The sequence below is a fragment of the Chiroxiphia lanceolata genome, chromosome 3 (assembly GCF_009829145.1).
Source record: "Chiroxiphia lanceolata isolate bChiLan1 chromosome 3, bChiLan1.pri, whole genome shotgun sequence".
NCBI lineage: Eukaryota > Metazoa > Chordata > Aves > Passeriformes > Pipridae > Chiroxiphia > Chiroxiphia lanceolata.
This window is the reverse complement of record NC_045639.1, coordinates 28,025,998-28,040,329: the sequence shown is the minus strand read 5'-3', so window position 1 is coordinate 28,040,329 and position 14,332 is coordinate 28,025,998. Positions and strand designations below refer to the sequence as shown.

At 42.2% G+C, this 14,332-nt stretch overlaps 1 protein-coding gene across 5 annotated transcripts in view; it reads right to left on the bottom strand.

Annotated features, from left to right (window-relative positions):
* Positions 1-14,115, bottom strand: part of TTC7A (tetratricopeptide repeat domain 7A) — a 172,654-nt gene extending 158,539 nt beyond the window's left edge. The window contains exons 1-3 of one of the 5 annotated variants that reach the window (XM_032684594.1): positions 13,840-14,115; positions 11,017-11,180; positions 9,247-9,415 (exon numbers count right to left, since the gene is read on the bottom strand). In XM_032684594.1, coding sequence (XP_032540485.1) covers positions 9,247-9,415; positions 11,017-11,180; positions 13,840-14,008 — 502 coding nt within the window. In that variant the 5' untranslated portion in view covers positions 14,009-14,115. Of the gene's footprint in view, positions 1-8,461; positions 8,519-9,246; positions 9,416-11,016; positions 11,181-12,905; positions 13,045-13,839 lie in introns of those variants that run through there. The other 4 variants (XM_032684595.1, XM_032684596.1, XM_032684599.1 and 1 more) reach the window with 4 other exon arrangements.
* Between the last annotated feature and the right edge of the window lie 217 nt (positions 14,116-14,332).

The window sequence follows — 14,332 nt, the reverse complement described above, 5'->3', positions numbered from 1 at the left end:
ACTTTGGGGATCACTACTATAAAATATTAATTGTTCTGGCACAAGAGGCCACCTCTGTTCCATGACATGAAGATACATCTACTAGAGCAATGCTCTAAGGCACAGCAAACATAGCAATCTCTTACAGTCCCACATCTAAAGACTTGGTCAACACCATCCAAATCTATAAACTTTCAGGGTCTAAATACAACAGGAAGAAGCAGAAGAGGAAAAATGAAAAGTAGAAGAGGCACAAGGGAGTCAGATGGTGCTGATGACCAAGTATTGGAATTCATTCAGCTTGAGCTTATCTGCATCACAGTCAGGCAGCATCACCAGTAAGAAAGTTCTCTTCCAGCTGCAGTCACTGAGTCAGACTATCCCTCAAATCCTGCGTTCTGTTTTGGGTCCCTGTGTTCACTTTAGTGGTGAACTCAGAAGTGCTGGGTTAATGATTGGACTCTATGATCTTAGAGGTCTTTTCCAACCTAAATGATTCTATGATTATATGTGTATTTTGGGAACAGGAGGGAGAAAAAAGAAGGGTAATTCTTATTTTACTGTGCTGATTCATATCAAGCACTCAGGCCAACTCTACTTAAAGTTATTAGAACTGATAGAGCCTGTGAGGACTAACAGGTTTGTTGCCCTGTCTCTTTAAAAGACGGTCAGAGACATCTGAAGCTTACTCCAGGGCAAACCAGCACATGGAACTTTCCCACAGCCACTGGACACATGCCATGCTACACAACACAGCCCCAGCATGACACTGGCGTCATAGCCATCTAAAAGCTACCTCTGGCTTAGGCCATCTGAGAGTACATTTGTATTTGTTTTCTTTTAGTGAAAGTAAGAGTATAGCATGTTGCCTCATGTAACCTTATAAACACTGTGCATTCCTTGTACCATTTCCTCAGAAAAGCATGTGCAAATAGTCTTGTACCTCCTGGTGCCACTAATCCCCCAGTTTCAGAGAACTAAACTGTAGTGCAGAAGGTGGAGAAGGTTTTATGCATTGTGTGCAACCAGCACCTGCAACTCTGCGGAGAATAACAAAACTTTACCATCACAGAAACCAAATCACATTAACAGAATTCATCAGATGTTATTTCCTTTTTCCACTTTCCAAATTTCAGTAATCTGCATTTAGTGGTCTGCAACTTAACTCTCCTCAGAAGTCGAAAGTCACACCCATGCTGCATTTGTGCATAGCTGATTGTGCTAAACAAGCTACTTCCAAAAAAGTGAAATATCTGATCCAACAGCAGAGAAGAGCTCAGGGAGTGTAATAGGAAAGTCTAAGAGCACCAAGAACATCAGGGCTGGGCTTGGCAACTCTATCACATACAAGTTGGAAAGCAGTGGCACCAAGGTATACAATTCACCAAATGCAACACTTTCAAGGTCATCACTGTCACAACTGAAGAGCAACTCCAAACTCTTACCCTCCTGTTGTGAAATCCCAAATAAGACATGCTGATACCAGGCCCTTTTATCAAGACATCAATATCTACAAAGTGGGGATTTTGCCTATCAGACAGCTACTCTGATGCCAACATGAATTAACAGCATGCTTCCTGTCTCACTGTCAGAACTGTGAAAACTAGCACTTTGAAGTGCATACCAGGTATAGAACAAAGCCTCTCTCTCTCTGATGTGGATTAACATTTAAAAGATGCAACTTTTGCAAAGCAAAACTGAAAACAAGTTTTGCCAACAAAATGTCCTACCCTGAGTTACTCACATTTTAATGTCCTATTGAATCACACATCCTTTTGGCTGGGACTCAATTTTTCTAATGGCCAGGAAAGAAAATTGATTTTATTTTTTAGGCTCTGTTTAAAGGAAACCATCTCCCCATAGATCTTCAGTGTTCAGAGAGCTGATTCTTAACCCTTTGTTGTCATCAGAAGATACCAACAAAAGAATTTGTGCCCTGCCCTGCCTGATCCTTTAAAAAAAAAAAAAAAAGTACAAAACAAAAAAACCAAACCAAAATAATTTTTGTCTTCCACTGTGTCCCACTAAGTTCTACTCAGTCACAGCAGCAGCTGAAATTACTGACGGAAGTAACCTCACCAACTAGCTGCCAGTAGAGGAAACAGAAGTTAACGAACAGAGACTAGTGCAAGCCAATGTAACATCTCAAAAGCAGTATACAGCTTAACACAGTTGCATACTGGCAAGTGTTGATCACCCTCATGAAGCCCACTATCACTGAAGAGCTACATATTTGTATGAAAAAACTGAAATCAAAGTTTTAGATCACTTTTCCTTCAACTGTCACCCAATCCTATGTTTTTCTCATCTTAACTTCATGCCCCATATAATTCTGGCTCTTCACGATCAACAAGCTTTCCTAAAGACTATGAAGAACACTGGTGTTGTCTTTAGGAAAGTGTTAGCTGCCCTTCTCAACGCTGCGATGAATTCAAGCACCTCAGCCAGCACTGGTGCACAGGTTCCAGACAGTAGTGACTTGGGACTCCTGGGAAGTCAGAACATGTTAAGATAACAACCCTTCTGGTTTAAACAGGATTATAAGGGTAGAGAAGATTTAGACTTTCAAGTAAAAGCCTAAAGTATACATGCCATAATGTCAAGAGTGCCTAAACAACATCGTACTTGACACTGAAACTAATGGGGAGAGACAGGGAGAGAACTGAAGCTCTCGGGATTTTTTTCCCCTGCACCTTAGAACCTACTGCCCATTTCTGCTGAAAGGGTACATTATAGCACGTTGCCCTCAGGTCAGTCAGTAATAGCAATGCAGGCAGGATGAAAACTCAGCTTCTAAGGAGAGTGGGGGTGGTGCATCAGTTGTACTGGAAGGAGGGAAGGAAGTTCTGGGTTCCCTCTTTTTTTACCACTAGCAGATATGAGTATTTTCCTTGTAGTTATGTGGCTCCTAAACTATAATACAGAAATGAACCATCTTTATCTTGACTTGTGCAATTACAACCTGCTTTGACTTTTGTACTTTTCCCCATTTGTGCCCAGAGAGAACATAAAGCAAATTACTTACTTGAACATGTAAAAAATGTCATCAACCTTCCATTAATCCATTTTCTACACTTGTCTCAGTTGACAAGACAAGGTATGTTTTTACACAGTAAGATACACACACACCATCTCTAGCTAGGTATTACAATAAAGCTTTTCTTAAAGAAGGTCAAGAACTCTTAAAAATGAGCCTGCAGTAAAGATTCCAAGTACAAAAAGTGTGTATAACCACTGGGAGGGGATTTTTTGGCATACAGAAAGCAGAACAGTATTCCAAACACTTGTCTGGAAAAAGGAGAAGACATCTTGAAAACTGTTATGCCATCTGAAACGAGAAGCAGGCTCAGAAAGAGCACGTACAGCCCGTTAACAGGCTAAGAGGTTTATAATACGTGGCCTGAATTAAAAATGCTTCCTGCATTAAAGGAAGTTAAAAGTGTAAATTCACTTTCAAAAGAAGATTATGAAATAAATCATGACCCTGCAAAACTACACAATGTTTCTAAACTCAGTTAATCTGCACTTGGAATTGTTCAAACTGCTGGCACTCAGAATCATTGCACAGTCTGTATTCCAGAACACTCCACAGTTTATTACCATCTCACTTATCAAAAACTAAGTGGACAAAAGTCTCATCCCAGAGAAGCTAACTGGAAACTCTAATTAAAAGTAAGGCTGCTTAAGTTAAGCCGATAACACATAATAACTTATTAACATTATTTGAATGGAATATATCCTTGCACTATGGGATTGGTAGCATTTAGTAAAAAAACTGAACTGGAAAAGTTAGTGGTTTAGGATCTAAAATAAAGACTATTTCAGTACTTCATCAAACTCTTAAAATAGAGGTGCTCTCTTCCAGAGAGGAAAAAAATAAAACAAGGAAAAAAAAAACAAAAAAAACAAAAAACAAAAAAAACCTACCTTTCTCCCTTTCAGTTTTTTCCACTAATTTAGTTCAATGAGCCAACAAAGCTTTGGCTAAATAAAACCAAATAGGAAAGCTTTTTTTTTCACATTTTAATCTACAAATTAAAAAAATGCATACATGACAAGAAATCTATCAGCTTTAACGCTCATCAGAAACACTAAGTTAATAAAATTCATTTGTTAAACTGAAAAGACTCTTAATCAAATTCTTTAGTGAGGAGGGAAAAGTAGATTTATAAGAACACAGCTTTGCAATAACTGTACATTTTATTCTAATTTCCAAACAAATGCAGCTGAATAAAAATCTCACCTAGGAAATTCATCAGCATGTAGAAAACCATATTAGAAAAATAAATGACACACAAGCATATGTCAAAATTAAAGACTCCAATGAAGTGTATGAACAAGTGTGTGATACATCCTGATTAGCCAGAATGAACAACTTTAATACCAAACTTATATTTACTGAATACAAACCTACTGCTTTTAACAGTAGTGCAAGCCAACAAAATGAGAAACTAATTAAGCAGCGCAATCACAAAGGAAGTTTAAAACAGATTATTCAAATTTTGAGGCTTCAGCTGATCAATTTAAAACCATGATTAAAACTATGCAAGTAGTTTTCAAACCTTCTGACTAAAATGTCAGGTTTTCTGTTTTATTGTCTCTGTGTGATATCACCATTTTCCTTCCAGAACACCACCTTAACCTCCAAACAACCACTTCCAGTACTACAAACCCAAGACAAAGATTTCATATGAGGAGAAAGCAGAGTAATATACTTCCAAGCATACAACCTCATTGTCACTGAAATTTTAAAAGATACAATCACAAAAGAAACAGGAACACATGTAAGCTCAGCAATTTGTCCTAAGAATGAACAAACACAAAATAATCCATAACAAGCTGGACTGAACTCAGAACCCTGGAAGCATGTTCCAGTCTGTTTATTATTCTCAAGCTCAGGAAAAACCTTCACGTGGTCGAATGAGGGTTTTGCATTCAGCAATACCACTCACTGCTCTTAGGAGAGCTCTAAGACCAGTAACTCAATCCAGCACAGTTTGTTGTCTCATAATCTTATGGCTTTTTGTCACACCACAGATCTTAAACCCCTTAAAATGACAAAAATGGATCCAAGAACAAAATATATATTACTCCAAGCCACTGCACTAACGCAGTCTCATTTCCTCATACATAAGACTTGTGGTTGGGGTTGTTATAATAAAACACAGACTATGATCAAGGCTTCTTAGAGATGCAGTATGACCTCATTCTCTTCCATATGCATTTTTCTAAGATCTAAAACAACCAAGCTCACACTGCAGCCTTTTGATACAAAGGATGTCTTTTCTAAAGTTAAAAAAAAAACAAAACAAACCAAATCTAACCAAAACAAAACAAAAAACTAAAACAAATCACCAAAAACTTTTAGAAACAAATTTACAATTTGTCCACAGCCTCTTCTCACAGTCACTAGAGAGAAGGCTGTATTGTACAATACCATGCACTTCATCCACGTGAGATGTCATTGGAAGAGGTGATAAATCACCCCAGAACAGCCAGCTTCTGACTGTACAGAGAGTTCAGACTGAAGCCGCACAAATTAACCCACCCCAATCTGCAAATGGCCAATAATACAAAAATTACTCCAAGATGGACTGGGAGAAAAGGAGAAAAATAGAGAAAAATAGGCAGTGGGACATTTAAAACTTTAACTCACTAGAAACCCATTTGCAAACTAACTACCATTTGCAATCCCATGTCATTGCTGTACAGATTAAGATAGCTTCCTATTTCCAGGCTACCCCACTCCAAGTAGAGGAAGTCCACTGCCTGGGCTGGCAGCTGGTCTGGCAGACACCAGGAACTCCTCAGTGCAGAGCTGACTCACTGCACAGCAGCTCTGATGCCACACATCCATGACCATAAGGCAAAGTCCCTCTCAGTCATTACAAACATAAGACCCACACGTCACGTGAACCCTGCCTGAGCCTCCATCACTCAGGCTGGCAACACCAGACTCAGTTAACGCAGGTCTCGTCATGCTCTCAGGCAGCACAGAAAACATTGCGACATCATAGAAACCTCTTTCTTGGAACTTAGGTATGCTGAGGCCCTGGCTAGAGCTGTACCGTCCTTCGCAAGGCTTAAGTAGTGACCTACCCTACTGTCAGGAAGATTTACTCACTGGGAACAGAGAGAGATCTCTGCAGGGTTTCTGCAGCAAGCAGGGACAGAGGGAAAACAGTGGGCTCTGACAGTTCCACATGTTGTTCTGAAGTCTTTTTTGCCTGCTCGTTTCAAGTGGACAACACCAGGTAACAAAGTTACAACGTGTCCCAAGTGAATTAGAAGCACAGTTTGCTTTCTCAATACTGTTTTATGCAACACAGAGAGTTGCTTGCATCAGAGATTACCTGCAGTACTGTGAACTGAGCAGAGGTTTTGAGGAGGGATTAACTTCATGGAGGATGGGGAAGAAGGAGACAAGTACGAACCAACCACCTATTAACTAACCATAGATGGTAAAATTAGTCATAGTGAAAAATCAAACTGTTGTCAGAGTTCCACTCACAATGCTTACAGAACTTCTCACAATATGGGGATTTAGAAACAGAACAGGAAGCAGCAGTCAGCTGAAAAACTGGAAGAGCCTTGCCCTCTCTGCCATTTCTCCTGTGCCTGTCCCCACATTTATAAAGAATTTTAATATTTACTTCTTGATACTCACTTTGAGTGGAAGTCTACTGAGCAAGGCAAGGGAGAAACTTTTTCCCTGTTCAGCACCTGCAGTTCAATCACGAGGGTGCAAATCCATATTGCTTCTTACCATAATATGAACTTACTATATACTCTGGACCTTCAGAGGAAGACTCCAGAGATTTAGCTCAATGTCCAGCCTTCAGTGCTGTGGAGGTTAAAAGGTACTCTAAAGAAGAAAACTCGTTTTTGCCGGTTCACATTTCATTTTTGCCACTGACTTCATCTATGCAGCTCCTCCCAGTGTATCTCACATCTTTCTTGTTACATTTGTGTTTGTTTCCAACATTAAGAGTGCCAGCATTAAAAAAAGTAAGCCTTTGATTTGACTTTTCTTTCTTCTGTGACCTTTCCAGCCTAATCCCTGGTGCTTGAGAACCTACACTGCCATTCTGTATACAGGCACAACACAGCAGTATTAACTACACAAAACCGAGGTAGTTTCAAGTTACTGCTATGAGGTGATACAAAGTTCTAGTGTTCAACTAATGCTGGTGAACAGGGATATTCTATTAAACCAACTGCTTTCTCCCATTTCTGAAAACGTGAATAAGAAATTAAGCAGGAAACCTAACTTCTGCCCTGAAACAGACAGGACTACAGCTTTTCTGGATTTTTGCCTACATGACCCCTGCAAAAATTTTACTACCAGTGACATTCAAGAGCATCTTTAAAGAAGCCTTAAAGCAGGTTTCATCTTTAAAGAAGGTTTCAGATTGCATAAGTAACCAATAGTTCAATCAAAGTCAATAATATAGTATGGATCAACAATTTCTGGAGAGATACCAAATTAAAAAGAAATAAGAAAAATCTGTAGCATAAAGTATATATGAATTTTAAACAATTCAGCACCACATTATTAATTGCCCTGCAGAGGTAGCCCAGAAACACGTTTTAAAATAAAAATTTAAATCTACACTGCTATTGCCATAGCTACCTGTACAAAATTCTAACATAAGGGATTATTTCTTTAAGACTGGGAAGTCGAGCAAACGGCATGAGGGAACAGTGATCCTAGCTGTGAGTGTCCTCTCCAGACTCAGCTGGACAAGCTCCACTCTGCTGCACTTTTCTCTGCCAGAAGCTTTGGTAGAATCCTGAGTGACTTACTATACCCTTGCTATCCTGGCTAATCTGAAAATAATCATCATGGAGAAAGAATAAAGACTGTGGAACAGTGACAGCACAGAGGTTGCTCTGCAATGGCAGAGGCTCCACATAGTTTATAGGAGCAATGCAGTATTTACATTCCATGCTAAATGACATGGGGAAAAACCAAAAAAAAGTGCAGCCTGATGCTCTTGATGCAAACACCTCCACATCTTCATATGCAAGTTAGGCAGCCATTACAATACAAGAGGTCTTATATGAACGGTGTTATTCCATAACAGGTGTTATTAACACCCCTTATCATTACACTCACACCTCACCAAGGGTCTTATCCAGTTCCCAGTGAGGACAGTGTATGTCCTTCAGACTGGAGTGCACCAGCAGCTGCTCTCAAATAAACTGCTAAGAATGCACTGGCAGTTACTCGCTCCTCTGAGCCATGCAAGTGTGAGCATGAGTTACAGGTAAATTAGTTCTTCTCCACAAAAGCTCATTAATGAAGCAGATTCAATCAGTACCACAGAAAACAAAAATCAAAGCAAGCAAAGCAGCACAAGTAGGGTTTCAAAAAAGCAGAATGACACTGAGATCACGAAACACTCAAATTATTATCAGTAATACTAGCAGCCCAATCAAACAGTATTTTGGGTTGATTTGGTTTCACTATTTTACATACCAGTTGAAGGTATCTGATCATCAGAGTTCTCATTCACCTAATTAGCTGGTGGACATGCTGAAAAGAGTAGAAAGCAGTAGATAGGTAGCAGTACTTGAGCAACATTTACAAAGGAACTGAAAGCAAATGAAGGAGAAGATTACTGATCTTTTTCTCCCCCCAAGTCAAAAACTGACTAGGGTCCTCCTCTCCCCAACTCAAAAAGGAAATGCAATTTCACTACCCATAGAGGTAGTTTTATTTAGAATTTCTCAAACAGTGCAATGTCTGTAGAGTTACAAGGGGACGGAGAGACTCCTGTTTGTACATAAGGTCTAATACTGTGTGACATGCATTGCAAAAATATACTACCTACTTTGAAAGCACATATTCCGTTAGTCCAAAGTTTAAAACTTGGAGGCATTGTCCTTGCTTAATTCACATAAATCACTGAAATTTACAAGTAAAGGAACTCTTTGTAAGATAAAGTCCAGGCCCCAATTCTGCCAAATGTTTGATTTAGATTTTCCCAAAATGGACACACAGCTAAAGCATGTTGCTGACTTACAGCCAAGAGTTATCACAAAATTTCCAATTTCAAGCTTTCCTTTACAAGCCAGCCAAGTTTAAAAACCATGGACTAAAATTCCATAATGCCTTTAAGTTTAAACTACACAGACTATATCCAGTAGGATTTTCCATAGCATACATCTTTGCCCTAACTCTGCTCCAATCAAATCACTTGGAGAAATATCTTCAACTTCACCCTAAAACCAGCATGTAAGTACACATACATGGTCCTTTACCTTTAATAACAAAGGCTTCAGTTATCAAACGCAGCACGTACAGAGGTTCATCTTTGGTTGAGAGGTCATCAATGCCTGCTCTCGCATACATGCTGATGGCATCTCTGTAGCATCCCTCCACATAATGAAGCTTTCCTAGGATCAGCATAGCTTCAGTCATATACTTAGGCTGAAACAGAGCAGGGAGAGAAAGAGTGTTTACGTGATAAAATAGCAGACAGCAAAAATGAGGTACTCCAGAACAAATTAAGCACATTCAGAGTGCTTTCCTCTCACAACTGCTAGCTCCACACGCCAGAGTAGGAAGGATTTAAGTGTCTAGACATCTTAGGGCTGTGCTCACGATAGCAGCAGGCAACAAAGGTCAGGCAACCACTTTATAGTTTCATTTACAAACACACAGTTCCAAGCCACGTCTTTGGTTTCAGCTGACCTGATCTGTGGTTAGTGAATTGATGGACATCACATAAAAGGCTGGCATTGTCAGAACTACCTGCACACACACAAAAAAACCCTCCTGCTTTTAAACTAAGCAGAAAGCATGACTTTTTAGGCAAGTGCTCCCCTCTCCTCTGTATATTTAATTAGACGGTGAGAAAGCTCCCCAGTTTTCTTAAGCTGTCAAAGAATTTTCATGCAGCAGCAGAAAAAACAGAAGGCACATCCACTATTTCTAAGATTTGTTTCCTTGAAGGACTGAAAACACATTTAACAAAAACCTCAGTAAAATACATCTGTTCAGACCCTTTGGAAAGCATGAAAAGGTTCCTAAGCCTTCCTGCCCCTTTTTTAATACACGTAATCAACACAGGGTCAATGCTGCATGAGTGGCTAAGTCACAGTTAACAAAGAAACAGTAATGGCAATTCATGCAGCCAAACTAAACATGAAGACCTGGAAGAACTCAGTAGTTCTGGTTGTTAATGGGGCTAAACTAGAAAGAGGGTTGGACAGACTCCCCTTCCTTACTAGCTCCATTTTACTTCTAAATAGGTTGACTTTCAAGAAGATAAGAAAAGGGAACTCCTCCAGAAAAGTGACTGCACACTTTCTCCTTGGAAATTAACATGTTAAAAGTATAATATACATTTCCAGGCTAACTAGCCTGGCAATTTTGAACCAAAAGTAATACAAGTCTAGAACAGACCTGTAATTCATTTACTTCTAAACCCGGTTATGAAACTGTGTCCAAGGACACCAAAACAGCAGCAGACATTGAGGCACAGTATTAAAACACTCCTGAAGCTCTGCAATTGAGTTGACAAGCAGCCATCAACTATGAACCCAGACCACAAAATAAAACAAAAGCATAACTTCTCTGGCAGAGACTGAAAGTAGTACAAGGCTGTAATCCTGGACTCATAACACAACCCTAAATTCCTGAGAGCAACTTGTAGTGCATTCTTCTCTGATCTGGAGCTGAATAGGTATACACAGCTCCCTCAGATCAGGAGTAGCAGCAGGTCATGTTATGTGGTCACACCCCCCATCCCAGAGAAATCCTAAATATTTATCCTGGTTCTTTCTAATGAAAAAAAAAAAAAAAGAACATATGAAAAAAAAGAACATATGCAAAACTTGTATATGAAAAAGTAAGTCTCACAACAGAAGATACTGCCAAGGGGAATTAGCAGTCCTTCAGTAATGCCTACAATACAGCACTGTACATTCAGGGACATGAACAGGCAACAATCACACCCTGTATCAGGCTAATAATCAAATGAAAGAAACATCCAGTTGGCAGGAATTACGATGACAGAGCCCACTTACTCTTAGTTTTCCTCTGCTTAAGATATTGGTCAGATACTGTTTAGCTTCACTCAGTTTTGGTTCATTCTTCTCTGCCAGTGGAATGGAGTCCTTCAGTTTGGCAAAGTTTTCCTTCAAACATTCTTCCAGCAGAACCTCTGCTAGCAGCATACTCCCGTGGTCCTCTGAAAGCACACACCAAACAACAAGAAACATTGCTTAGTGCCGTAGATGATAAAAAGAATTACAAAAAAAACAAACGCACCTTTGAGACACATAAAGGGCAACTCAAACGAGAGAAGAAGGAAGAAATGGCAGACACAAAAAAAAAGTTCCATTAACTTCTATCTATTGGAAACAGTACGTTGCCTAAGAAAAAATGAAACTTCACTTCCTTATAACTTGAAGATTTTTCCCTAAAGAATCCTTTAATTTTGGCAGCACCATTCATTCCTGCATTGGCACTAATACAACAGTTCAGAATTTTCAGCACAAAACTCACTTTCAAAAGTGTAAGACCAATCTTCGCAAACACATCAGTGCATGCTTTAGATCTACAAATGTACAAGCATGAAATGAACACTTTGGACTATACAAAAGCTATGAATTTCACTGCAAAACAGTAATGAATTTACCTGAAAGTTCACAGAAAAAAAGACAATTTAGATACTAAAGACACACAAGGCTTGATCCTCTGCCACAACTAATGTGCCACATTCTTTGTACGTTAAAATCCATTCCTGTTCACAGTTCTACAGAAGAGAAACTCAAATACAAGCAGCAGCACTGGATACAGCGTGAAGCATCATGCAAAGTAGCAATCATGTGCTGAAAAAAAAAAAGTTTCATCTGTCAGAGTACTTTGATTTCTAGCATGACGGGCCCAGTTCTGCAGTTACCTTATTCATAAAAGTAGTACCTCAATCAGTGGACTGCTGGGTCAAGCAGGGTAACAAAATCTTTGCATATCAAAGAGCCAAGCCCTACATTTCATATATACTCCACATTTCAAAGTCTGGAATTCTAGAATATGGGAAACATGACATTTTCATATTTTTCATATTTTCAGGCCATGGGACAGTTTATCCCCACTTTCCACCTATACACTACATACAGCATTAATAATCAACTCTGTGTGTGGGAGTGGTGGTGCTTTAGGTTTTTTTGTTGTTGTGGCCTAACTGTTCAGCTGCATATCAAATTATAAAGATAGCTCTTCCTGCTCATTTGCAGGTCTGCAACTAACTTGCATAAACAACGTACAGGTACATAAAACGGGAAGCATAAATGTTCAAGTATATTCTCCCCTAAACTTGCATGCAATAATTTCTACACACTAAAGACCTTTCAGGTAGTCTTTAATATCTTAAAACAAACTTAAGGACATAGGTAAGACTACATACAATTAAGAAATAAATACACACAATCTCACAATGCAAACACTACTATTAAAAAAATCTAATCCAGGCAGACAATGGTTTCTAGAAGCACAAAACTGTACCCAGTCCCTTGCTGAAAGAAAAGTTCTGCAGCAATAACAAAACATTACTCTTTCATAACCAGCAAGTTATGATGACATAGCAGCAAATTAACAAATCATGTTTTTACAGCAATCATACTGTTGTTATGCCTCTTAATTACAAGGGAAGAAACTACTATGAACTTTTCAACTATTAATGCCCCCAAAATGCAGTGAGATCTCTGCACCTGTGAAGCACTGCTGAAACACGACTGAAGTTCAAAGGTTGGCCCTGTGGTTCTCAGCACAGGGTTCGACCTGCATCATGTACACACTTGGAAAGCCTCACAAATAAACACGTATTAAGCTACCAACATCTCCCCCACCATGCTTCCCACCGTGAAGTTTAAGGAACCCCTGGCAAGCTTCAATTAACTCCAGGGCCACATACCAGGAACACTCCTCTACAGAAGGGCTTTATTCATAGATGTAGCTCCTGCGACTTCAGTGGCAGAACCCTTTGTATCAGTGCCACGGGTAGGACCAGGTCCTCTTTGCAATTTACTTGCTGACCACAAACACAGATTTTTACATGTCCAAGTTAGGCTGCCTCACTTATTGCAAGTGATTTCATTTTACAAAAGAAGCAAAGTAGTGTGTTGTAACGGGGGGGGGGGGGAAGAATACATTTGCTATTTATGAAACATTTGCTATTTATGAAACCTGTTTTATATGTGAAAGGGTACTTGGACAAGCCCAAGCCTTTTAAATAAAGCAGGGCCCTTCAGAAATGGAGGGAGGTAACACGAGGGCATCCAGAACAGGGTTGGGCAGGGGGCAAGAGGGAACGAGCACGACACGTATGGAGAAGCTGCAGACGGACATTTCCAAACGGGGCAGGTTTTGGAGGGTGGCCCGGCCGGGCTGGTTGCATCAAGGGCCGGCTCGGAGCGGGGCAGCCGCCACCTGCGGCCGGTGCTGACCGCGGCGGGGGCGGCATCTCGAGCGCTCGACAGCCGCTCCTCGCTGCCCGAAGGGCTCGGCAGCACTGACACGAAGAGGAAGCGCGGTGTGATCTTCCCGAGCGCCGCTTCCTGAGCTTCCACCGCCTCTCCCGGGCATCGCTCCTTCCCTCCCGCTGCGGAGCCGGGGCGCTGACACGGGACACCGGGCGACACCCCGCACCTCAGCGCTCCTCAGCCCGCTCCCGCAACCCCGGGAGCTGCGGGGCAGCCGCAGCTCCCGCCCACGTCAACCCGCCGGGCCGGCGCTGCAGAGCCCGGGCGGCGGCACAGAGCGACCAGCCGGCCCCGCCGCCGCCCCGCGCCCGGGCGGGTCGGTACCGGCGGCCGCCCCGCTCGCCCCCCGCCGCCGCCGCTGCTTACCCGCGTCCTGCGCGTCCCTCGCCGCCTTCGCCTTGCGCGGGGGCCGCGCCGGCGGCGGCGGCAGCAGCTGCTGTGCGAGGAGCCGGAGCCGCCCCCAGAGCCCCTCCGCTCGGCACCGCTCGATCTCCGCCTCCAGCTTCACGTGCGAGTGCGAGCCCTTGGCCGCCATCTTAGCGCCGGCACGGACCCGCCCCGCCCCGGCCCGGCCCGCGGGGTGTCCCCGGCGGCAGCACCCGGGAGGCGCCGGCGGGGCTGCGGATCCGCCAGGTGCCGGGAGGCGGGAGCGGATGGGACGGTGCCCCGCCCGAGGGCTGCGGCCAGGGACGGCGCGTCTAACAGGGCCGCCACTCCCTGACGCCTCTCGCCTGACGCCCGGTGCTCGAAGCCGCGTCCAGCCGGGCGGGCGCTGTCCGGGCGTTGCGGAGGCGGCCCCGCGCTCCCTGCAACGCGCGAGAAGGGCCGGGGGGTGCCGCTCCCCCACTTTGGCCCTCGG